This window comes from Phaethon lepturus, unplaced genomic scaffold (genome assembly GCF_000687285.1).
Source record: "Phaethon lepturus isolate BGI_N335 unplaced genomic scaffold, ASM68728v1 scaffold18218, whole genome shotgun sequence".
Taxonomy (NCBI): Eukaryota; Metazoa; Chordata; class Aves; order Phaethontiformes; family Phaethontidae; genus Phaethon; species Phaethon lepturus.
In genome coordinates, this window is record NW_010559902.1 from 17,166 (window position 1) to 44,623 (window position 27,458).

General features: G+C 36.5%; 1 protein-coding gene across 1 annotated transcript; it reads left to right on the forward strand.

Annotated features, from left to right (window-relative positions):
- Positions 1-1,808: 1,808 nt before the first annotated feature.
- Positions 1,809-27,103, forward strand: CUL3 (cullin 3; the record flags this gene model as incomplete). Its single annotated transcript, XM_010293527.1, has 9 exons — positions 1,809-2,011; positions 9,611-9,724; positions 16,686-16,846; positions 17,976-18,090; positions 19,424-19,652; positions 21,295-21,440; positions 24,434-24,610; positions 25,673-25,843; positions 26,982-27,103. Coding segments are annotated over exons 1-9 (1,433 nt in total), but the record flags the coding sequence as incomplete, so codon positions are not given.
- Between the last annotated feature and the right edge of the window lie 355 nt (positions 27,104-27,458).

Genomic DNA, 27,458 nt, shown 5'->3' on the forward strand with positions numbered 1-27,458 from the left:
TATTATACATAGCAGAATAAGCAAAATCATGGCAGGACATCATTCCACCATTTCTCTGTTACTTTGAGGTTTTGGGAGATAGGGAGCTAAGAATTTTTGAGTATGTTTGTGATCTTTTGGGTTTAGATATACAATGACATATCTCTTAAGTTTTGGGTGCATATAGATTAGAAGGCTAGTGGATCAGGTATCAGGAGAGTGGAAAAAATAGTGATAGGATTATTTTTGTCACAAAAATATTTTTATTTAACCAAAACTCCAAAAGATGAGGAGGATGGAAGAGGATGTGTCATCTCTTGATTTTGTTCAGCAGCCCATACCCTCCCAAGTCAGCAAATGGTTTATCCGTGTTATGAGCTGTACTTTTATTTATAATGCCTAGAACACTTGATATTTTGAAATTTGGTGTAAAAATGTACTTTTAATGAAAAAAATTATGCTAATCATTATGTTTGATCACAAATGCAGGCAAATCTAGTCTTCCATACCTTTACTCTGTTCGCTTACGGTTTTTTGGGTGGAGGGGGAGAGAGAGGATAGACCAGGGCTGGCCGTATTTTCCTCTATAATCTCATACCATTATTCTTTACTTTCAGCTCTTATTTTCAAGGCTGCTTTGACAGTATTGGTGGACTCAAGGATATTTTCTTTCACGACAGTAATTCTGGGAATGGTGGCTTTTTCCCCTTCAGCCTTTTTCTTTGGATGTAAAATGCTTAGATCAGTTCCATTTTTTTTATGAACTAAACCAAACTTAACCTTAAACATCGCATTTTAAACTTGGTTCAATTAAAGTTTTTTTTTTCACTTGGGTCATGAAACTTGGCTACATCACAAACTTTAAGCAACACTGACATCTGATACTTTGTTGCTACACTTATTTCCCATCCCAGATACTGCTTTATTTATAAAGCATCACATTTTGAAGCACCTTTGCATTGGTAAAGTACAATTGTAAACTGATTCACACTAAGCTTTAGATAGTAGAGGAAGAAAGTGGGTTTACTGTTCTGTTGAGACTATTTCTTATCTCTCTTTCTTGGAATTTTTCTTTATTGCTGTAGTTATTTGGTGTATTTACTGAAGTATATTGTGTCTGGATGACAGATCAAGCGGATGCATATTCTGCTTTGTGCTTGATGCATATCCTGTAGCAAGTTACTTAACCATATTTGTGCAATGAAAATATGTTCAATACAGATGATAATTTTGGACACTTGTAGGGTTTTTCAACAATATCTGTAAGTATTTAAATTGTAGGCATAAAATTGTAGGCATAATATTGTAGGCATGTAATGCTTTGGCCATTAGTACATTGCTGTAAATAAAGAATACTTAGCTCAAGCAGATGACGAACTAAGTTTGCTAACTGTCAGACGTTATTATCTTTTATTGTAGAAGTTGATTTGGGCTCTGGTTAAGCAGATCAGTGTTGCAGTATGATTTATGAGGTGTCAATTAGCACGTTAGTATGGGAGGAAAGCTGACTGATAATCATTGTTAGCACTGTGGAGGAAGAGTAGGGAAGAGACTCATGTCGACGATTACCTGCCTTTCCACCTGCACAGGCTCTGGAGTTGGGTTCTCTGGATTTGCAGCTCTGAAGGAGGAAAGCATTAAACTTGTACAAATTATAATTTTCATAACTATTTCTTGAATTCCTTACTAGTTTCATAAATACTGTTTTGATAAAGTTTGAGAAACCTTGTGATAATGGAATCAACAAAATGTGGCGGAAGCAATTACTGCTACTGTTACAACTTCTAAAGATAACTTTATGTAATGATCTTACATTATTGTTTTATTTTTGCAGATGACTATGGATGAGAAATATGTGAACAGCATTTGGGATCTCCTAAAAAATGCAATCCAAGAGATCCAGCGTAAGAACAATAGTGGTCTCAGTTTTGAGGAGCTGTATAGGAATGCATATACAATGGTGTTGCATAAACATGGCGAAAAACTCTACACTGGACTAAGAGAAGTTGTCACTGAGCATCTAATAAATAAGGTATGTCATTTTATGAATTAAGATTGAAGCATCTTATGTGAAAGAAATCTGAATAGTTATTTAAATGATAAAAAACTAACTTTATTATGTTATTATGTTGCCTTGTGGTAAAATTGTATCGCTAACCACAAAAATGGTAGTGTAGAGCTAATATCCAGCTTAAATGACTTCATGTTCCAGATACTGTTTGTTCTAAGTTACTGATGGAGAGTGAACCATAGGAAGTATTTGCAAGTGTATAACAGGAAACAACTTTGGCTGAAGCATAACTGTTGAGAGCTGGGAATTTTTAAAGAAGGTTTGTGGCCTTTTGGTGGCATTTTGTGACTTTCTCAGAACAAATTTTGGTTTATTTTCCAGTCATTTTTTATCTGTGGAACAAAATAAATGCCAATGTAAGAACCTGTTTGTTATGGGCTAATGAACTAATTCACGAGTTAATGAGAGAGTTTTGCTAGGATTATGCTATTTAAAGAGGCGGTAGGCAATGTGCAAAAACATCAGCTCAGCAACAACAAAAGTCCTGAGTAGTCTGCATTCTGTCATTTCAGCCTTTTTAAAACCATGTAATTCGGTCAAAATGATATGCAGAAACTTCTTGTTTCTGAAGATATATCATCTGAGGAAAGGGCTCTTTCACAATCTTCCAGGGATTGGGCATCCACAACTTCTCCGGGCAACCTGTTCCAGTGCCTCACCATCCTCATAGCAAAGAATTTCTTTCTTATATCTAATGTAAATTTACCCTCCTTGAGTTTAAAGCCATTACCCCTTGTAAAAAGTCCCTCTACGGCTTTCTTGTAGGCCCCCTTTGGTTACTGGAAGGCTGCAATAAACTCTCTCAGCCTGTCTTCATAGGAGGGGTGCTCCAGCCCTCCAGTCATCTTCGTGGCACTCCTCTGGACTTGCTCCAACAGGTCCATGTCGTCCTTACGTTGGGGGCCCCAGAGCTGAACGCAGTACTCCAGGTGGGGTCTCACAAGAGCAGAGAGCAGGACAATCGCTACCCTCGACCTGCTGGTCGTGCTTCTTTTGATGCAGCCCAGGATACGGTTGTCTTTCTGGGCTGCAAGTGCACATTGCCAGGTCATGTTGAGCTTCTCTTCAACCAGCACCCCCATGTCCTCCTTCTCAGGGCTGCTCTCAATCCATTCGCTGCCCAGCCTGTATTTGGGCGTGGGACTGCTTTCTGGGTCTTTTTTAGTGTTTGCACAAGAGGAAACACACCATATGAAGTGGCTAAATAATTTATGGGTCTATTCTATAATTGTAGCACATCTGTGACTCTCAAACACTTCTGTTTTCATAATCTGTGCACTTATAATCTGTACTATTCATATAAAATGTGGCAAATGGCTTGAGGCTTTTTGTGCCTTGTGCTTGTACATGCCTATGTTTACAGTCATACTTAATAATAATCATGACACTAAACTTTTATTCTTTCTAGGCTTGAGTTTATCGTGGTTTAATTTGAGGAAAGCTTCTTATCTTTGTTCCCAGCTTTTCTGCATATTAAAAATTATCTAGATGCAAAATTAATTTTTCTGAAGTACTGATGGTGGCAAACTGATGAAAGAGCAGAATATCCTGTGAGTTTGTACTGTCCCTGCACTGGCTGAGAAGGTTGCACAGATACCAGTGTAGAGAAACACCTTTCTGATACTTATTGCTATTGTATCTGATGCTTAAAAAAAAATTCTCCAATGATCTAGTATTGTGATCTTTAACATGATTAATCAAGTTGTATCTATGTGTATGGGTAACATAGAAATGACCAAAGTGCTGGGTTTTTTTAAACCAAAAGGCTAACTACTGAGTTTTAGCAGTTAAGTGCTGTAAAGTTAAAGGCTAAATTATTCAAATGTCTGATGATGCCCTCCTAAACACTAAATAATCCCAGTAAAAAAAAAAAAAAAAAAAAGTTCTGTACAATAAAGAAAACTTTTGTGGGCTCAAATCTATTCCTTGTCCTTTCTGGTGGTTTGCTTAAGCATGTTATGTTGAGGCAGTTATAGATGGAAGTCTGGAAAAAAATAATGCATTGTTTATTAAGAATAGGATGAGTTCTATAACAGCATCTCATGATGGTGCCGTTAGTACTTGTAAGATAGGTAAAAGAAGGTTTTGTTAGACCTCACACTTTATGTAACAGAAATTTTAGGGGAATCTTGTGTTTTCAGTGTCTTTCCAAGAGCAGTTCTCTGTTAAACTCTTAAGTAGCTAATTAACATAAATGCTTTTGTCACAAGTCTTTGTCAGCTTCTACTCAGGGTATAAATGGTGGATGCTAGTATTTAAAGAGGGGGATTTTGCCCGTTGAAATGTTGTTCATGAAATCTGTTAACTTTTATCAAAATGAAATTAATTTAGTAAAGGACTACACTCGGTTCAGACAGTGCTTCTGAAGAGCCAAAACCAAATTCTCAATTGCTAGAATCCTTGAAACAGAATTGCCATTTGCTTCCCACATCTGCTGTTTGTCTTTCTACAAAAAAAAGTTACATTCCTGTAGTATTCCAGTCATGCTGGTTAATTAAAAATAGATGAAGAGACGAGGTAGAGGCAATGTATTTGTTCAGATGTTTTTACAAATAGTTTTCGAGTTTGGTAAGTGAAAGTTGGGTTTTTTTTTTTGTGTGGCACAGTTAAGAGATATATTTATGCTTTAGGCTTAGTTAATTGCTAGATTGAAGTTGTGCTTTCTCAGCATTTTTATTAGAAGCCAAACATATTAGAGAAGAAAATTATTTAACTTCTCAACAAAAAAAGTATTGTCTTTACAGCCTGCTTAATTACACATAAAATGATAGGTACAGACATGATCAATACAAGATACAAACATGTAAGCAAGTTACTATAAAGTATGCTTGGTTTTGAACTTGCAGACCCTAATGGCTTGTAGTTCCAGTCACCAGGTTCTGGCTGCTTGATGAAACCAGTAGTAAGCCAGGTAGCTTACTCTACATCGTTGACAGGAGTCAGCTGTCTTGAACTACCTTGTTTTTACTACAGGGTAAGGACATGCTAAAACTTGTCTTTGTGTATTGACATCATTATTAAAGTATAGCACATGTATAATTAAAATTAAAAATACCCTTGACTAAAAAGTACTGAAACCTTTCATCTTAATTCATGCATTTCATTCTTGTGCATCTGGTTCTTCATTGATTTCTCCTTTTCTTGTCCTTCAGCAATCTTTTAGCTTGAAGTGGATGCTCTTCCTTCGCACTTCTTGATCCTAGTCTGTTACTTCTTCACACAAATGTTGTAGAAGTGTTTTTAAAAAACAAACACTCAAATCATAGTTTACAGCTCTCTAAACCATTTGATGATAAGCAACATTATTTGTTTTAGAATAAAAAAACCCTGTAAGTTAAAAAGTTTTCAGGATAATATTTTTAAAGTTCCCTTCACTTTTATGAACACTTCATAGTGTAGTGAAATCTAAACCCATGACATGTCAATGTATCATATACATTCTGTAAATTGTGTGTGTGTGACAAAGGAATTGATTGATTTGTTGGCCAAGCGCAATACAGTTTTGTTGGTTTTTGTGTAATGTATGTCAGAGATCGAGATTTAAAGGACTGTCCTAAACTTAAATGGGCTGAAATGTGCTCGTTTGGGGAGATACTAGAGCATTGCTGAAAAAGAAGAGATGCTTGGGATATTTCTTCATTTTTACCAAACATTTCTGTTGCGCTCTGTCACTGGCATACAAGAATGACTTACAACATAGTGGTCTTTGCTGATACAGCTGGTGGAGTTCGGTAGCAATGGTGCATGCTATTTCAGAATAATAATAAAAGCTGACATGCAAGAAAGCTTTCAGTAAGGGGGGCACAGGGCCAGTTACTGGCAGTGTTGTTAAGTGCAGAAGGAATTGTATGGAGTGCTGGTGCAGAAGGTTTGGGCTGAAGGAAGCGTGTCTGGGGCATATAAAGGTATGTCTAGGATCCTTGGCAAGCTCTAAAATTTGCTGTCGTGGTGTCACAGAGAGAAGGTAGGAATCTCCTACAGGGAGTTTGATATTTCCATAACATCTCTGAAATAGGGAGGAATGACATGAGTTGTGTAGGAGACAAATTAATTTGTGAGTATCAGGGTGTACTGTAAGTCTGACTGACGATGGATGAAGTGTTACCTGCCTTTACCTTTCCTTAGTGATGATTTAAGATGATCTTGTGCAAGTCTGCAATTATACGGAGTGGCAAAAGGATCTGACAGAATTGCCAAAAGGTAATTGCAATGCAAAATCATCAGTATTCTTCAGTGTGTTTTTTCTTTCAGCAAAAGGATAGCAGCTGCAGGGGTGAACAGACACTTCTGTTAAAGTCATAGTTAATCTGTTAACTTAGTTGGAACTCATAAGATTTTAGAATACTGTCTTTTGGACTACTTGGACTTCTGTAGAAGATGAGGAAACTCTGTAATAGGAGTTCTGAGACCTTGAGGCCTCCGTTCAGAAAGTGTTGTTTTATACTGCTGTTCCCCGCATAAGGTTCTGGCTGTCCTTAGAGTAGTGGAAATTACATAATTGATCTATTAGTGCTGCTGTGTCAGGCCAGGCACTGCAAGAGAGAAAATACTAGGCCATAAGTCTACTTTGTGTACACTTGATAGAGAGTTACTTAAAGGTATTGAAAGCTTGTGCCAACAAACTATTCTTAAGAGATTGGCAGGGGAGGCTGCTATATTTCCTTAAGAGCTATATCCAGTATAAGATACAATTGAGCCTGAAGTTCTATACAAGATTGCATCCTTGCAAATACGAGAAGACCTTACGTAGATTATGAAGCTGCTAATTTATTTTTGAGACTGTATATGGACAGTCCTATTTAAGATGGATATGCCGGCTAACTAACTGCAAAGATTGTCGTAGAAATCACTACAAACTCAGGTCATTGAAAGTAACAGTCTACCTTTTGAAATTGAAATCTTCTTAAGGCTTTGGAACAGTAGCAGCTTTTTCTCTGAAGGCCTGCCATCTCTATAGAAGAGTGTGGATATCCAGGGTTTTTTCAGTACAAGTCGTTTATTCTACCAAAGTGGTTTGATTCTGCTACCTTTGCATGGCTAAGATGTTTTATGCATTTGTCCTGGTTTCCACTGGGATAGAGTTAATTTTCTTCCTGATAGCTGATACAGTGCTGTGTTTTGGACTTAGGATGAAAAAAATGTTGATAACACACTGATGTTTTTAGTTGTTGCTAAGCAGTCAAGGACTTTTCAGCTTCCTGTGCTTTGGCCTGCCAGTGAGAAGGTGGGGGGTGCATGGGGAGTTGGGAGGGGACTCAGCCAGGACAGCTGACCCAAACTAGCTACTGGGTTAAACCACAGCAGCATTATAGTAGTTTTCCTGTAATATCACTGTATTCATGGCCCATACAAGGAATGTGTTCAATGCTTATTAACTAGGCAGCTGTAGTAAGCAATAATTTGGTTGGGTTTTGTAGCAACTAAAAGAACTCCCCATACCTGTCTGCAGCTTAAAATAAAGCTAGGAGAAGGTCATAGAGAAGATTTACAGGGAGGCTCTTCGAGTAGTTTTGTTGTACAGCACCCATTCCTGGATGTAAAACACCTTTCCAGAAAGGCACATGGCATACTGTATGAGGCAGAGGTGCCACGGATCTGAGTGTTCCCATGTCTGCTTGGAAGCAAATTGTCATTGCGATCTGGGGGCAAGCACCCCCTTTTGCTACCAGTTGGTAGGCGATTTGGCTCTGGCTGGCCTAGTAGGGTTATTGTGATGGATGTGTGTAATTATAAAGGCATGCTGCCACTGTGTTTTCAAAAAAAAAAAAAAAAAAAACCAAAACAAAAAAACCCCAAACTTTGATCCTTGAAGAGTTCTGTGATGGCCTCTTACACACTTGGGTAAAATGGATCAATCCCTACCCTGGTTATCTGTGCTTGTAAACTAATCATGCTTTTAGTTTTGCTTTGGTAAATTTTACTAGTATGGGTGATCAACATTTTCCGATGTTTTTCCATATTGACTAAAGTGAAAGGAAAGCAACCATGTCATGTTTCTTTCTCTTGTTCTGGGAGATTCTGCATACTCTTGTAAGTATGGCTGGTGAAGTTTTTAATGCATCTTTACATTTTAGCTAAAAACTACATAGATTGGATGACAACAGGGCACGCACTGGGAGACTAAAGGGTAAATCAGTATCAGAAAGAGTAAGGCAGCTAAGTAGTGCTGGTTGTGACTTTCGTAACTGCGTATCATGTTTTCCAAAAGCAAGGAGAGGAAGCCTTGCTAAGATGTGGGGAGTAGGTATTTGAAGATTTTTATAAAGCTTTGAACAACCTGCAAGCATACCTACATTACCTAGATTCAATAATAAGGTGAATATTATGGGGATAATTTTCCACAGCTTCTCGAGAAGAGACCGTTGTGTTCATATGATATGCCATGCTATGTTTCTGGTTTGCTTATCTAAGTTTATGGAGTATATATAGTAGTGTGGCAGACAATGTTTTGTTTTGCTGTTTTGCCTAATAACTTCATAAAACTTCAATGACAGAATAAAGTCTGTCAGGTGGTTGCATCCGATCGTGGAGCTGCTTGTGGCTGGTTGTCATGTGTGGTTTGTTTTCCTGTTTGAATTCTCCATACTGAAATTCTCAAATTTATACTATCACACAAGTATAAATGCAAAACTATAAATGTAAAAATACATTCTGTTCAGTTACAACAGAGGGCAAAATGTATTCTGCATGTTATGTCAAAAGTCAATTCACACATTTTGTTAACTCTGGAAAAATTTTTTTACATTTCCTCAGGTTTCTTTTACATGAGTTCAAAGCTTGAGCACTGTAGTACATGCCTACTGCATGAAAATCAAAATATGAAACTGGATGTTCTTTTTTGTTGTTAAGGAGTAGTAGTGTCAAAAAGAAATAAAGCCTGACATTGATGGGGCAAATGAATCAACTAGCAAATACATTCGTAATAATGATGACTTTCTTTTGTTCTCCAGAGGCTTATTGTTGGCGATTACAGACTATTAGTATAAGAGTTTGGTCTTTACCAAGTGATTGTTTCCTTTCAGAACTGTTGTTTGTTGTAACTTTTATCTCAGCATGTCTTTCTAAATGTCATCATGGCAAATTTTCCACCTGTATTTGTTCCCATTTGTAACATTTACCGGTACTACCCAATATTCTGAAATTACTTGTGAATAGTAAAGTTAGCATTAATTGAAACACTATAGCATAGGAGTGTAAACCTTTGAGGAGAGAGTTGTAAAAAAAAAAAAAAACCAAAACAAACAAACAAACAAAAAAAAAACAAAAAAACAAACCACTTAACATTTGAGATTTCAGGTATTCCTTTGAAATGTAATGTCCATGTTTGGTGTTTTTTGCGCTTGTTTTTAACCTGATTTTTCTTACTTGTGGGAAGTCATTTTTCCACAGAAGTGAAATACAAGGTAAGGATGGTCAGCACCCAGGAAAAGCAAGAACTAGTTTGTAATGTTCAAGTTCACAGAAGAGCAAGAATTTTTTTTAAGCAAAGCTTGATAAGATTTAAACGATGCAGGACAAAGTGACTTGCATTTATGACAACAGGTTTTTTTTTTGCTTCAGGTGCGAGAAGATGTGTTAAACTCCTTGAATAACAACTTTCTGCAAACATTAAACCAAGCATGGAATGATCATCAAACGGCGATGGTGATGATTAGAGACATTCTGATGTATATGGTGGGTATTCTGCTTTTTCACACACTTAACTTCATGCAGTAAGTTGTCTTTTGATAAATGTAAACAAATGAGCTGGAGGGGGTCTGAAAGGCATGCTTACCAGTCTTCTTCCCAAGATGACTGTTCCTTGTTTGAACTCCCTACGTGCATACAAGACCAATATTACAGGTGTGTGGCAAATTATAATTGGATTCTTCTTTCAGGTTCTCTCTATCACTTGAAAAATGCATCTGAAAAAATGGTTGAATTTTGCAATATTTAAAAAATAAGCGAGTCAGACCCATGCTGGCAGGTTATAGATGTTGCTTGCATGTTTTAGTTCACATAGTGGTGGTTTCTTACTGTGGAAAGCATGATGGTGTAAAGGATCCTCAAACCTCCAGTGTGGCTGCTGCTCTTTAAACTTGAGAGGATAACTTTGCTTGGTCTCTGTCCTTGAATGTTAAATTAGATTTGATTCTTTTGCTGCTCACACAGAGCTCGGGAACAAGATTAAGCAGTGGACATAAATGACAATATGATCTTTGGTTGCATGGTTGTAATTTTAAAAGAAAAGCATTCCTTAGCTGATAGCTAACGGAAAAAGTCTTTTTTGAAGAAGCCTTACATTTTTGTGTCTATGCTTTAGGTAGTTGGTATATGTTTAAAATACCAGAATGGTGGGCATGCTCTGAAGATGCAGGCGAGTGTATTTTTGCATGGCTTCTAGCCAAAGGCTTTAACTTGAGAAGGAAAAGTAGTATGTGTTGAGAGACTGTGTTTTTTGTGGGGGTTTTTTTTTTCCAAAATACCGTAATGAAGATAGTATTTTATGCAGTATTAGACAGTGAAGGATAGATAATGGTAGCTCTTGGGCTTTGGTTGCTGGGGGCAGGGGGGTGTGTGTCAAAAAAAAACGATTAACCGAGATTGTACTCTATCTGCTGAACAACTGGAGTTAATATCTTGTAGCTGTTAAAGATATCATGCAATTAAATTGAGCCTGTTTGTATTAGCTGTGAAGAAATCCTACTTGGTTACTAAGCTATTAAAAGTTAAAGAATTTGTACTAGTTACTGTAGTCACATAGCTAGCTTAATTTTTTATTATTTTTTAAAATGGATTTACTGGCTTTTGTGTTGTGAGGTTTTTTGGGTTTTGTTGGGAGAAGACCCCATAGGTAAAGATAGAGGACTGGAGAAAAAGCCTTCAGTGATACTTGATGATCTATGTATCTTACCTTGCCAAGAGGAAGATTGAGAGATTATTTTGAAGATGTACTATCTTCACTACAGGAAATCCTGGAATCTCATCTGTTTGTGAAGGACAAATACAAATCAATTGCTGCTGGCTGCATCTGGGCAAATTCAAGAATAGTTAACAATTAGAATAATCTCCAAAGCCAGTGGTGAATTTTCAGAGATGTTAGAAGATGGAATCCAGAGCTTTCTAGAGGAGCAGCTGTTGTGTTTTAGCCAAATGCTATGTGTTATTTCAGTACAGGAGGTGCTGGATGCTCCACGATACATAGGTGGTCAGAGTGGATAATGCAATGTATTCTGCTTTTCTTAAATTCAATAAATCTTTGATCCTTCAAACAGTGTCAGAGAAAGCTGGTTTATCAGCAGTTCCCATTTTAGCATATTGACCTGTGTATTGAGGACCAAGTAGTTCCCTCTTTGAGGAAGGGTTACATGCTTCAGTTAACACTTTTGGCAGGAGATGAGAGCTGTTTCTTAAGTATTTTTTGTGCTCAGGAGAGCAATGCCTTGACTTCTGTTTGAAGCTTGCAGGTGCTGTTTCAACAGCCAGCCAGCCCTCTCTTTTCCACCAAAACTTCAGAAGATGGAGACCTTCAGCATTCCTACAAGTACAAATTCGACTTCATTGGGTTGTATTTTAAATTCAGAACAGAATAATAAATAAACTTGAATACCTCTGGAATGTATAGTCTTTCATGTGCTGTTTGACAGTTCCCAGTTACTGCAAGTGGGTGTTCAGTTGAGGCCTCCACTTGACCAATTATTTGCCTTCCATAGGCTTTTTTCTTGTACCAAAATGAGACCCAAAGAAACAGAAAAGATGCATCTACAATAAAATACTTCTATAGTATAATAGTAAAAAAATAACAATTTTTCTTTCAAAATGCTTTTATAAACTTGTTAAACTTTAGTGGCACAGATGTCTGTTAAACATATATAACGTAACATGGTTTATATGATTATAAATTTAATCTTTATTAGGTAGAACTATCTAATGCAAGGAGCTGATACAATGAGCAGACTCCCTTCTTTGAATTGGAGCAGCATAAGACAAATTGTCACTAGGAAATAATATGCTTTGATTATAAATTTAAAGCATAAGCGATCATTTAAAATGGGGCTAGTCTCAAAGATTTTCAGTTTCACCTTTGTCACTGGGGTGTCCTGTTGAGTCAAACATAGTTCTCTTTGTTGGAAAGAGACTAAGGGCAGGCAACATTTATTCTTAAGTATGTGTTCATTCAAAAAGCTTAAAAAAGCTGACAGTACCATAAAATTATAAATGGGAGGGACATCTATTGAAGATGAGACCTGACTGCTCTTCAAAAAAACAGTTTTCAAGAACTTTATAAAATAAGGATTGATGTGTTCTTTTACGATGTTGAGTCTGAATGAAATGTAGTTTTATGATAATATGCTTATTTAGAAGTTGTTTTTACCTTGTTATTCAAGCATAGCTAATATAACTTACATAAAAATATTTTATCTTTAAAAAACCAAACACTGTATAAATTCGGTCACCAGGCATTGTTAATTGATATGCTTGTGTTCCACCAGGAGAAGTATATACAATTATAATTTGTTTATAAATAAAGGATAACTCAGTTCTCCTCCTCCTTATTTTGTAGACCATCCCAATTACTTACGTACATTTCCTGAAACTGATGGGTATTGGTACCCAACGAGCCACAGTCTGATGTCAGTGAAAGTAAAACATTTAACATCCTCTTGAATTCTTGCTTCATCAAAATGATTGTACATCTTAAACTGAACTATATATGTTTTAATGCCACGTTTGCTTTCCAGCTTATTTTCACCCTTTGGCTCCCATATGATCTAAGCAAAAACCACCATGTCTCCAACCTACCTTAATCTCTTTCCTCTGTTTAATTTTGCCACTTCTAAAATAAAAATTAATTAAAATAGATTTTTTTTATAAAGGTATATATTTTGTGCAATGGGGTTTGCACACTGTTATGATACTTAGTCATTAGGATGTGTGCTGTTTGAGGTTTATGGCAGGATTTCATTTTATGTGCAGAACCTCTTCCACAAGACACTCTGTAAAGCTTGCCTTATAGTTGCATTTTTAAAAAGTGCATTATCTTGTCTCTTGTGTCGTGGTGCTGTCTGGTAAAAGTCTGCTTGGTTTCATGTCTGTTGTATAATGTAGTTCTGGGTGGTTTGCAACCTGGAATTGCACAAGAAAGGCAAATGTAACTTCTTAAGATACTCCAGTTTCCACAATTGAATTTCAAGTTTACGTAGTTCCACTGTATTTTGTAGTATATGTGCACTAGCTCTCCTCCTTTTATTTTACATGTTCAGGCTACAGTAATCAGTGCCAGAATAGATGCGATACTCCGTAAATTCACGGTGCTGTCTGCAACAAGCAGTGAGGCACTGAAGCAGTGAAGTCATGTCCTAAGTAGCGTCTTCACTAAGTCAAGTCATGTTCAAGTAGTGATATAATGCATTTGGTCATATCTGAAATTCAGTCTCTTATGCCTGCAGTGTAGGTAAGCTTCCCTACAATAGTTTTTGTTTAGCTACTGTATGTAACCGTAGCGGTGGAGGTGCAGTGGTTGGGCCTTCTCTTCAAGTTATGTAAGTGTGAGCATTCTTGGAACGTCTTTTGGAAACTGGGCTAAGCTGCATTCTGTGGTGTCGCTTCTTCACTACTTGTACTTGCTAAATTTAAAGCCATTTCAAGTATGCAAGCGCAGCAGTCACACCCCTGGCTGCATTATAGGTATATGGTAGTGCCAGTTAAACACTGTCAGAAGTGAACAATTACTCTTGCAAATGCTGCTGTGTGTCTTGCAGAGGGCAGAGCATTCCCTTCTCATCTGTGTGGTGCACGAAGCTGGTGTCTTGATTTAGGCCAGCACTGACAGATCAGCAGTGTGAGTTTTGGCCTCGGGGCATATGACTGTCATTGTTCATGGCTTACGCACGAGGTAGTAGGGAGAAGTGTTGTTTTTATTTTCAGAACTAGGATCAAAGACACTTGCTATATATATACACACAACGGTGTCTGAAGGCTACATCATCCAGGTAGTGCATCCATGTGGAGATGGGCAAAATGTGGCTGGTGATATTTTATAGTAGGTAACTTGCTTTAGTTGAGATCAGAATTATTCTGCAGTTTAAGCAGCATTGTAGTTGATGGATAATTGCTGTCTGAAACTCCACCTTTGTCTCCTGAGAGTTGCTCTTACCTTTCAAGCACCTGCTGCTTCTCCCCGTGGGAAGTGATTGCTGTTCAGTAGCATGTAGCCTTGTCAGTCAAACCTGTTCCCAAACGGGGCTTCTTCTCTCCAACATTATTTTCTTTAAGTTGGGAGAGCTTCCAGTAAACAGTGAAAGGGATCGGGTACCAAGGGTAAGCAAATCAGCAGTATCAGAAACATTAATGCTGCTACTGTAATTTGGGTATTGTAGAGTGGTCTGGCTTACTAAAGAGGCATTGCTGTTCATTGAGAAGGGTTTCTAGTGCAGTTATTATTTCATTTCCTAATGGTAGTGTTCAGCATTGCCCCAACAGAAGCCACGCAGATGAGTCATGACCATGGCTTTAATCCATTTTGATACCCTGCTGCCTGTGCTTCAGAGGCCTAAATATTTTTTGGAAATAACTATATATATTCTCTTCCCCTCCAGTTATATAGTATATTAGACACTACTTTTTAATTTTATCTTTCATATCTTTGAAAGTGTATTTTAAGCTTGTCTTAATTTAGTATCACATTACTTCTATTCTTCATGCAAGTGTGTAAATTAGGGAGTGAAATAAAGAAGCCTGTTCCTACGTAACAGAACAAAAAAAGTGATACAGTCCAAAGATCTAGACCACCATGTGTTGCTAAACAGACTTCATGAGACCAATTAGTAAACTTTTGAGGCAGAACTGAGCTTGCTTCATGATCCACAGAGTAGGCATATCTGACCTGTTCCCATCTTGGTTTTTCATTTAAATTAAGTGCTGCGTGTCTGAAGGGAATAAGTGGGAAATCATTCATGAGTCGTGGACCCCGGTGTTTCGGTTTCCTCTGGTCACCTAGTGGCAATTTGGCATATAATTAGTATATGAAAAATTTTGCCATGTAAATTCATTTGCTAAAATACTAAAGGTTGTGGTGTCTGTGCCTACTGATTCTTTCTAATTGCGGATTTTATATAAACTTATAATTTTGTAGTCTTCTTTCCTATAGTCTGAAGCATGGGGGTTTTTTATAGTTTAGTTTTCTAGGTGTTTGAGTAACTTTACATTTCAATTCTGAGTGTGGCAAAGCACTTAAGATAATTGATTAAACCAGTGGAGAAGCTAATCTTTATACTCAAACACTGACCTTCATCCTTTATAGAATTTGATTATTTTTTTATTTTGTTATAGCTATGTAAATTCTCAGAAAACCTTATCACAATCAGCTTTGTGAGTGGGTGCAAAACTTAACTTTTTCTACTATCATCATCCTGAGGCTTAAATTGGTAGTAAAGCACTATTTTTAGTAATTACCCAAACTATAACATTAGAGGAATGGATTATGTTCTGACAGAAATTTAAAAAATAATCATTGCTCATCTCAGAAATAATTTGTAAAAACTGACAATTTTTCTATTCTTAATGTTTTTTTAAATGGCCTTACCCGGTACAGCAGTACTGCATATGAAGTGAATACACTCATTTTCTGTCTGCTAGTAACTTTTATTAATAGTCTTCCTTTTCTAGAGAGTTGATAAGTTGAGAGAGGGGAATAGAAAAAGGGAGACAAATTTTTTGAGCATTTCTGTGGTTAGCAGTAAGAACCTCCGGGTGTCTGCTCAGCAGTGTCTCAGTCAAATCTGTATGACGGTGTTTGGCTATATGGACTTAGAATACTGTTGGGAGGATCAGCCTTGATTTGTAAATATAGGTAGTATAGGGCTGGTGGATAGTTGGGGAGCTTGATCCTTCCTATAGACTGAGGTTATGTAGGGAGATAGAACTTAAACCTATATTGAAGCATAAAAATTATTCTTTCTTCTCTTCCCCTTTTTCTTTCAGGCATGTATGTGTATCTGTGATTTTAATGAAACATAAAAAGGTTTCAAGGTATTTGCTCAAGTCAAATGAAAGTGAATTATTTGGGGGGAAAGGATTCCACAGAAGTCCTTACATACAATTTTGCAGTACCAATCCATAAATGTTTTGATTGTAACTATTCTCATTTTGGCTTTACTTTTTCTTCTGTTCACATAACAATGCTATTTCAAGAAATTTCTGTCAATGTTAAGGGGAAACTGTCTGCCTAGGATGAGGAGTAGGAGGGTACCTGGGAGATGGGGAAAAATGAATTAATTTTTCTTAAAGAACAAGAAGGGGTGGATTGAGTGGGATTGAGTAGATAAGTAAAATCTCTCTCAGATTGTACCATGAATTTTGTCAGTGTTTGGAGATTTCCCTACTCCCAAACTAAAAAGTGGCAAGGCTGTACATTTGTTCTGGCATGCTTTAGTCATAAATGCTGTGCTTACACTCTTAAGCACGACTATGTAAATGAAGTTTTGGAAAATGGGACTGGTTTTGAATTTTGAGGGTATTCATAATCTATGAAGAAAGTAGAGAAGATTAATTTGATTGTTTCTGTACAGTGCAAATACGACCGATTTCTTGCAATTTTGAATAGCATGGGTATACTGAATTTAAAATCATCTTGCTGTGTATGCCTTCATTGTAGGACCGTGTGTATGTGCAACAAAATAATGTGGAGAATGTCTACAATTTGGGCTTGATTATTTTTCGAGATCAAGTTGTACGCTATGGTTGTATTAGGGATCACCTGCGGCAAACTCTGCTGGATATGATTGCAAGAGAAAGGAAAGGAGAAGTTGTAGACAGGTAAGATGTTTGTAAGTGACTGCCTTGTTGTAAATAATACCTGTCAATTTTTGAGTGACTCAAGAACACGCACAAATACATCATTACTTAAGGCTGCATTTCTGATCACAAGTAAAACTTTTCCATAATCCAGAATAACATATTTCTTTTTTCTTTAAGGGTTAGCATAATGGCAAATGAGGAAGCTCATTAATATATTTTTTTACATTTGTCTTGTGTTTTTTATTAAATTTTTTGTTAAATCTCTATTACTGCCTTGTGCCAGAGCATTTGGTTATAAAGTGGAGTTTTGACAATTTTCTGCCTCTTGCTACCCTGTATTTCCTCTGTACTGAGAGGTTGTTTAATTTTCTTGTACCTGGGTACACTGCAGATACTGCAACTGAAGTAACTTCAAATTCGAAAGCTTTCTTGTGTTTCTCCAGTTTCAGAGCAGCTGTTGGGTGTGGAGATATGTAAACTCCATGATACTTTGGCTGCAGTTCTGTGACTGAGATTGTCCAACACACAATTTATGAAGAGAAAAATACTCCCTGGCAGCAGCTGTATATTGTCCCCTACTGCCAGAAAGTGGAATTTTTTCCTGGATGCGGTTCTTTTGTTTTCACATTTTATTGATGTGTTTCTGTGCCTAGCCAAATGCTTGACTTGCTGATATGTTTTCATTGGGTTTGGGGTTCTTTTTGTTGTTTGGGTTTTTTATGGAAAAACCCAACCAACCAGAAAGCCCAACCTTTGTACAGCAACTTCTATCTGTGCAGTTATTCTAAATTGCTCAATTCCAACCTACATGTGCAGTTTTCACTTTTCTTAGAAGTAGTATTTTTTGTTCTTGTATGTTGAAATACAGTCTTTATAGTTTTCCGAGTTAGAAGAACTTGAGACTGCTTCCCTATTACCGTATTTAAAACAATTAATAAACATTGTCAGCTCCTAATCTAGAGCAGAAACAAACAATCTTGGTCTTGTAATCTTCTTGAAAACCTGTCATGTACCAAACAGATTTCGGATGGACTTGCTTTTACTGTATTTTATTTAAGTTGATATTGTGTTCTAAGTTGTTATTCTGCTATGTACTCTGTCTTACAAGCATGTAGATTTCTCAAGTTGTTAACTTACTTTTTGGCAGAGGCGCAATAAGAAATGCTTGCCAGATGTTAATGATTCTAGGTCTTGAAGGAAGGTCAGTCTATGAAGAAGACTTTGAGGCTCCGTTTTTGGAGATGTCTGCAGAATTTTTTCAGGTACAGCAATGTTGTAGTCATATTTGGAATGTTGTTATAACTGCTTGGAATTGTGAGAATTGATGGTACTCTAAGTAATTGCTACTTCTTTGAGTATGTCCATCTCCATTAAATGAAATTTTACTAACTTTGCAGAAAAAGTAACACAAATTTTACAGAATTACCTTGAATTCTGTAAAAAAAAAAAAAAAACAACAACTTGAATGTAGTTTTGAGAGATAGGGACTGATAGCCTGTAAAGTAATGATCATGCTAATCTTGTGCCTGTTTTGGGCTATTTCATGAAACTTAGTGGATCCCTGCGTTGCAGCCACAGTCTTTTTGAAATACCCATAGCATGAGAGGTTCAAACTGTTTCAAGCTGTGATTGGAGAGGGGAGACTACTTGTCAAACTGCCTTTGAGGAAGCTTTGTTTCCTTCATGGTTTCTACATTTGTGAGTTATATTTGTAATGAAGTGAACAGAGTCAAGGAATTAATTGTATCCAACTGGCTATCCAGTTGTTGACCAACCACTGAATAACATGTTTTAAATATTTCCTGAGTTTATTTGGGAGATAGTTTCAGGAAAAAAAAACACTTGAGTGGTTGCTGTGTGTAATCATGCTCATCTATTGATGGAAATTGTAAAAGTATGCTAAAAGATATCTAGATAAGATAATTTGTTAGTCTCCCAAATCTTAGCAGGATTGACTGTCATATCCTCTGATCTCCAAACTTTTTTGAAAATCAGAAGCTTATGTTGCACAGCCTTTTAAAAGTCATTGCATTCTGTTTTTTATTGTTGCTACATAAAATTAAGAAAAATAATTACTTTCATTTAAGTTTTATCTCTTGGCTCTGCCTCAAAAAAAAAAAAATCTTTCCTCCAAAAGACTATCCTGACTACTATGTAAAAACAGTTTGACGTGAAGTAATGTCCTCAGCATTGTCACTAATGAGAATAGTGAGAACTGTTGATTCTCACAACTCTCAAATATGCCATAAACTGGTATTCGCAAGGGATTTTTGCCTCTTCTCATCCTTCTGGTTTCTTTGGGCCTGTGGCTAAAACTATAGTTGGTTACTGGAAACTAGGTTGGCTTAGGTTGTTTCAGTATGAAAAATACTATGTTCATATTGCATGTACCCCCTTACGTATGTAACACAATGTAATAAAACCTTTATTTTGTGTTAAACATGTAAGTAAGTCTTGGGGGTATAATGATCTCATTTGTTGGATATGCCGTGTTTGATTTGAACTTGCGTATAAATGCTGATCTGAAATAACAAGTACATTTCCTTTTTCCCCTTTTAAAAAGAAGTCTAAAGTATTAATTTGTGTTAATCACAGATGGAAAGTCAGAAATTTTTAGCTGAAAACAGTGCTTCTGTATATATAAAGAAAGTAGAAGCTAGAATTAATGAAGAAATAGAACGGGTGATGCATTGTCTGGATAAATCAACAGAAGAACCAATTGTGAAAGTTGTTGAGAGGGAGCTTATTTCCAAGCATATGAAAACTATAGTGGAAATGGAGAACTCTGGGCTAGTTCATATGCTGAAAAATGGGAAGACAGAAGGTAAGACTGCATTGTATGGGAGACAGAAGTGCTTATGATACTGCTTACTGTTTTTAAACTTTGGATAAGTCAAGCTTAATATTTGTGTTCCTGTGTAGTTGTAAAAACACTTTGGTGGCTCTGTTTTGCAAACATCTGAGACTATTACTTCAGAGACTTTTAGAGGGCTCTTAAAACAGAGCCCATATGTATAACTTGTTTCTATTTAGTACCATATACAGGTACTTTTTTTTGGTAAGCCAAGTATGTCCTAAGAAAAATACAAATCTGTTGTGGTGGTCTTTGTTACCTGTTTTCCATGAGCCATTTTATTAATTTAATTCCTCTAGTATGTAGCTGTCAAAATGCATCGTCACTTTTTAAATAACAGGCAGTTACTTTAAAAGTGCTAGTGTAAATGACTGACTTAATAGAAGTATTGCAGGACCAATTCTTGTGAAGAGAGATGCTTTGCAGAAAAAAAGTTGGCTGTTTTTAAAGGATAAGAAACAGCTTATCAAAGTGGTTGAAAAAGAAGAGCTTGGCTTGATTTGGTTTTCCGTAATAGAGATTAATGTGGGACAGAATGACTGAATGAAAGTTACTATGGAAAGAAATAAGAACCTAAGTTTCTAAAGCAATGTAATGAAGAGAGTGATTGTAGTATCTTTATTTAGTGCCCGCATTGAAGCTCTGAGAATGAGGAACAGACTTGCCACTTACATTAATGGCCTTTGTTCATTAAAGCAGCTTGACAGTTACTAGGTGATAGAGTGATGAAGTGAGTAAATTTCTTAGCTGTAAGAAAAGAGAATTACTGTATTGAAAAGGAAAGTGATGATACTATACTTAACGTTTTTTCTTTAATATCCAGTGAAGATAGCCTTCACGCTGAGGGTACAAGGATATTGAAGGGTATTCATGAGATACAGGAATTAGTTAAACTTTTATAGGCCTTGGTTTGATTTTGTTAAATACTAGAGAGGGAATACTTGCTGCATTGTGAAGATAAAATTTCACATAAATGTACAAGGATGGATTTCTCTTTTAGAAAGCCATGTTTAAGCTAAGTCACTTCTCGTGATTTTAGATGAAACAAAGTAGTGTAAAATTATATGTCTGACTTTTAGAATTTAATTCATATTTGTCTTTACCAGCTTTTGCTTTTCATACAGAAACAAGCATCTCCTAGTCTTGTCCTATTTACTTTAACTTAGATTTTTCTTATAACTTTTAATACTGTATTTGATTTTTTGGGATGATAATCTTGGAAGCTACATTCTTAAATACCACTGGAAAAATTGATTAAAAAAAACTGGGGAAAAAAAAAAAATAGTCTTCCTGAAGCTTTAAGTGCGCCATCCTTCAGTGCAAGCATCAATTTTTGCTGGCCTGGGGATCAGCAATGCCAGAATCCATGCTATAGCCAACCTAGAATAATTGAATACAATCTTTGTTTTTAATTTTGTGGCTGCTGCGATCAGCTGCTTGTCGGGTAAAGGAAAGGGGACATCAGAAAATCCTAGTGCCTGAGTTGTTACGGGATGCTTTTTGTGGCTCAAGTGCCTGGACTCTTACTGTCGTCTTTTGCTATGAACTGAATGAGTTACAGAAGAATAACAGACAGAGGGTGCTCTGCATAATATCTCATTCTTCTTTCCAGATCTTGCTTGCATGTACAAGTTGTTTAGCCGTGTGCCAAATGGTCTGAAGACAATGTGTGAGTGCATGAGCTCATACTTGAGAGAGCAAGGCAAAGCACTAGTTTCTGAAGAGGGAGAAGGAAAGAATCCAGTTGACTACATTCAGGTAGTTAAAATATTTAACTTCCTTTTTTTCTCTTTCCCACACTCCCCAGAGTAACAGTTAACTACATGATTGAGAAGGTAAACCTTAATATCGATTCAAAAGGGACTATTAGTATGATCATTATGAATATTATTATTAAGCTATACTTATAATTCTCTTTAAAATGTACATTTTCTCAATTTTCAGACATGTTTAGAACTCTGCTTTTACCCAAGTTGCTTGGAAAGTACATCCTCAGTTTTTGTGCTGTTTGTAGCTGCTTTTATTAAACAACATATTCAGGCTAATTATCTAACTGCTGGGAACTTTTTGGGTTGTCCTGAATGATACTTGCCTCCAGAGTGAGTTGTATGTCTGCTGGCAAATAGCTTTATAAGTGTCTACTATGTTTAATTTTATGTAATGTTAGCTATCAATGTTTACTGAGACAAAAATCACATGACAGTAAGATTAACTATGGCAAGATTAACTATGAGAGGTGAATGTGTTATAAATCATAACAAATTACTTGCTTCATTCTCGGTATCCCTGAGAAACAGAACACTTCTGCATGTTAAAAGATGTAAGTGTTCTTTCTTGTTCTCCATCTCTCACTAAGAAGTGATGTGTACCATTAATTTATCAAGATCACAAAATATGCTTCAGAAGTGTTTGTAATCTTTTCTCTCCCATTGTCTCTGAGAAGATGCTTTAAATTTGCATTTAAGTTTTTCAGAGTTCATTGAACTTTAAGGAAATGCTTTTGTAGCTGGAAGAATTTTTATACTTAATGTGAAAATGTGTATTCATTAAATGTTAGGTGTTTTGGGGGAGGGGTGTTCAGAAATGTGTAGTTGAAGTCCTTGTGTCTGGTGGCTAAGAGAAACATTTAATGCTGTATGTCTCATCTCCGGTGTTTTGTTTTAAATTAACAACTTTGCTAGAACTGGTTATTATTATAAGAAGCCATTTGAGTATAAAAACATTTTTGATTGGATTATTAATTTTCTGGAAATGCTGAACCAAACTTCTGACCAAGTTTGGACAAGAATCACCTCTCCAAGGATTGTTAAAAAGAAGAGAGAATGCCTTTTGAAATATATTAGGTTTAATGATTAAGGGCTGTTATGTTTGGGTTTTTTTTGTGGTGGTATGATTTAAGAAAAAAGGAAGGGGGCAAATGTGGTAAATAAGTTTCTGGATTACTTTGAAGTAATTTTCACTCCTTCTAAATCCTGATGGACCCAAAGGCATATCATAAAAAATTTAACTGAGAAAGCTTTAAAAACTTAATTATAAAGGTGCTATCGATGTTTCCTGCTGCAAAAGCAAATAGCATAATGAAGCTGAAGAAGACTTAGAGCTGTACTGCATGTGCTTTGGCAGAGCTCATCCTCAGCACATCAGTGTGTACCCCAGCCATCTCATGGAGATGTCCTAGGGAAGAGACTGATACTTGATTACAGCTAAACGCCCAAACACGTTTATCTTCCACTTCCATTGACACAATGGAAGATGAGAAAAATACCTGTGAATTGGGAAACCACCTCACTCTTCTCATCTCAGCCATGTTCATCTACATCTTTCAAGGACTTACATAGCAGTAAGAAGACAAAGAAGCTACATTATACCATCAAGAAAAAGACTTCTTCATAGCCCAGCACTGCTTCTGCAACATGACATCACCAAACCCTGAGCATAATTGGTGAGATGATTGCAAAAGCAATGCCAGGGGATTAGGTTTAAAACTTCTTATAATAATTTGAAGGGATGATAAATGCTGCTGTAATTTAAGGTACTAACAGTTTCTCCTGTTTAACACCAGGTTGTTCAGATGATGTGCTCCTGGGGAGGAGACATAAGCTAACCTTAGTAAAGAGAGAGATAGTGGGATTTACTTTGAATTTAAAATTTCTAATATGCATTAATTAGCCTGTCTAAAGACCATTCCTTTAAGTGAGATGGTGAGTTCCTAAGAAACATTACCTCTTTGAGTAATTCTTGAATGGCTTCTTTAAGTAACCACGTAGAAATAATATAAGAAACCAAGGACTTTAAGATCATTTAACCTGAACAGCTTTTGTGGGCAGTCATTATCCATGATAAATTTAACTCTCAAGTGAAATTTTCTCCCTGCCTCTCCCCTCGCCCCCATCCCTGAACGCTGTCTTAGTTATATCTAAACCCTGTGTGTATCATATATACTTAGCAAGGTGATCAGGTGATTTTTAAGATGCTTCCTGCTTCTGCACTCTGTTGTTTTAACTCTGGGTGAAGACGGTACAAACCCTAAAAATGACGTTAAGAATCTGATGATTAGCTCAGAGGAAGTGGTTCAGTTCAGGCCTGTGAACTTCACACTGTAATAACTGGAAAGCTATTGCTTGTTTCTAACTTCCATATGTTCACAGTGACTCTTAAAGATCAGTAAGAAACATGTGACTAAATAATGCAGAACATGTCCCTGGACTGAAACCAGAAGGGGAAAAAAACCTAACAAGATTAGGCTCGTTGTTGCAGTGTGGTTTTGCCTCAAACTTGCTTATTAGCTGTAGGGATGCAGTAATGGGTGCTTAGTCTTATCTTTCCTGTATCCTCTATATATGATAGTGATTTTGTCAACGTTATTTGAAATAGAAAAGGCTTAACAAGTACAACAAATACCTCCTTTATGTTGTGGGTTTTAAAATACAGTAAATCATCCTGTTTAACAACAGTGATTAAAAAATTTTCTTAATCTCTGAGTAACCTATTACAGCAAACTGCACCAGTATTTGACACCAATATTTTAGCCAGTTTATCTGAAAATTGCTTCTATGAGAGATTTATGGCAGCTATAGATATTTAAAAATGGAAATGAAATTTCAGGTACTTTCTAACAATGCCAAACATGAAGAGCTTTGCAGAATCTCTGACTGTAGACGTGGTCTTCTCTACAACTTCATCTATTACTACTGTTTTATACCTTACAACTTCAAATCAGTGAAAGTTTTTGTGCTCTTCTTTTTTAAAAGGGTTTACTGGATTTGAAGAGTAGGTTTGACCGCTTTCTTCAAGAATCTTTCAATAATGATCGACTCTTCAAACAGACTATTGCGGGTGACTTTGAGTACTTCCTCAACCTCAACTCTAGGTCTCCAGAGTACCTCTCATTATTTATTGATGATAAGCTGAAGAAGGGAGTCAAGGGAGTAAGTATAGATTAAATTAAAAGATCATACTCTTGGCTGTGTCAACTTGGATGAAATTAAACTAAGCTACTTTTCTAAGAATTACTTTTATAGTAAGATAAATGACAATACTGCCTTAAAAAAAAAGTATGTGTAGCACATCTGAGCTCGTAACACTTCAGATATAAATACAGAAATATAAGGCACAAGGAGATGTCAAGATATTGTGTGGCTTGTCCCCCATCTGTGAAGCGGTATAACTGGATTACTTCTGGCAGATACACCCTCAAAAAACAATTAGATTTTAGCAGATTCTGCAACTCCCTTCCTTCAAAACCTTAAATATATTTATAGTTTGGCAGTTATTCTCAATATCTAATGTTTTTTGAAAATTAACTCACTTGGGTAGGGGAAACAGTTTGTCTTCTTTCTACTGCTTTTACATATCAGAGGACTATTACCACATCTGTCTCTTCTAGCTTAAATGCAACTGTTTCCTTCAGTCTTACCTCATAGCTTCTTTCATGAAATTTTTTGAGGTACAGCACCTGGAACTAGGCAAGATGGTTCAGCTGAGGCTCTAGTGGCACTGAATAAAACTGAATATTATTGCGTGCATCTTATGCTTTGGGAATCAAATAGTAAATTCTATTTATTAATGAAATAAGTAATAATATTATTTGTTGTGGCACTAGACAGGCTTTGCAAAGTGAGTCTTAAAGGCTTTTACTACAAATTAACTTTTCATACTCCTAATACCGGTTTCCATCTGTGGTTTTTTTAGAAATACTTAAAGACTTATCCAGGAACTTTTACTATACTAATCCAGCCTTTCTACCCATCCATCGTCTCCCTTCTCCCTCACAATTGCTTTTCCTTCCATTTTAGATCTGTTTCTTTCTCTGCTCTATTGAGTGTGTGCACTGATCTTTTGGCTCTATCATTCACACGTTGGACCAGTTTTGTTGGCTTCTTTATAGGCTACTGTTAGACCATATGCTTACTGTGAATTACTTCAAGTATTTAGGTTGTATAAGACACTTGTGCCGGCAGGCTGAAACCAGCAAATTATTTCTTTTACAGCTAACAGAACAAGAAGTAGAAACTATATTGGACAAGGCAATGGTTTTATTTAGGTTTATGCAAGAGAAAGATGTTTTTGAACGCTATTATAAGCAGCACTTGGCAAGAAGACTTCTCACAAACAAGAGTGTTTCAGATGACTCTGAGAAAAATATGATTTCTAAATTAAAGGTAAGACAGTATCTGCATACCTTTTACTTATTTTTTTTCATAAATATGACTTATTCTGTTTTTACATAAGACATATAGATAACATACATCATGATTGCTGTTAAATACATATTTGATTTTAAAGGCCCAACAGAAAATATGAAAGGCTTTTCTGAATAATTTTTGTGGAAATAAAAGTAAAGAAACACTGGAAAGCATGTGTGATGAGAGTAATCTAGAAAACAAAATTATTTTTTTTTTCAAAATTTGTTAAGACTTTCCAAAGAAGAGGACAACTGCTGTTACCTAATGACTGGATCTGAAGACAAGACTGCCTTTTATCCTATGTTTTCTATTAATCACAGTAGAATTTTTTTATTGCATGCATTGTTGTCTTTTAGTTGCCTCCATCTGCAGACTGATGATAATGCTCAATTCCTTTTTGATTAAGTAGTTTGAGGCAGATTGGAAGAAAAATAAATCTTCGTATCAGTGTCTGATACATATTTTTCCTTAGCTGGTTCAATTTACTGATTAAATAGGCCAAGAGGTGGAGAAGAAAGTAAACGCTAAAGATGAACAGTCCTTGAAGCAAGTTCTAATGCAGCAATGGCATGGTAAATGGCTAGGGAACTTCTGAACCTGACTGATTTGATCCTAAAACCAAACCTTGCTGATCCTCAGTTTTGCCCCTGATTCTCAAAAGGTCTAGCGGTCTCACTTGGTAATCTGCAGTAAGCCTTTAAAATTACATACTCTTAGGACAACAGGGTCTTTTTCTGATACAAGTGAAGGTTTTTATTTCCCTTTACAGTACCATGCTAAAAAAAGCAGGTGAAAGTGTATGCCTTGGTCTGATAAGCTTTCACAGTTTTTGTTTGTTAGTTTTTTTTTTTTAAGATGATATAGGAAGCTAAATCAAAAATACAATAATGGAGAAAAGAGAAGGGAAGCAAGTTTTGATATGTGTAGGGTTAGATCCTTACACGAAAAATGGAACTTTAAGTTCTGAAGGTAATGTGAATGGGAATCCAAGTAACCAATTGCACAGAAATGTCATTTTAATGAGATTTATAAACTAACTCCTAGTCTTGCAGTTCACATATCAGAAGCTCTGTTTTCATAGTGCTGGCCCAACAAGTTATTTTGTGTATTTTAGACTGAATGTGGATGTCAGTTCACGTCTAAACTGGAAGGAATGTTCAGGGACATGAGCATCTCAAACACAACGATGGATGAGTTCAGGCAACATCTTCAGGCAACGGGGGTAAGAGCGTGGGGGTCCGTGTGTTTGTCCTTTTACTTCAGAACAAACTCTAGAGCTTTATCAAGGCTTTTGGTTTTTGTTAGCATATGTGTATGGAAAGAAGGATTTTGTTAGCATCCTCAAATTCTGTTTCTTCCACTCTTTCTCATCTTATAAACTTTGCTAGTATTTCCTGAAATACAAAAGTCAGTTCGAAGCCCGATCCACAGCTGACCAGCGCCAATTTCATTCCATCAAATCCTGTTGCAACTGCTGTTGTGTCCGCACGGCGCCCCGCGGAGTGGGCTCTGCGGCACCGTGCTCCGCGGAGCGGGCAAGCGGCTCTTCCCACTCCCGGCCGGCAGGGGGCGAGCGCCGGCTGCCTTCCCC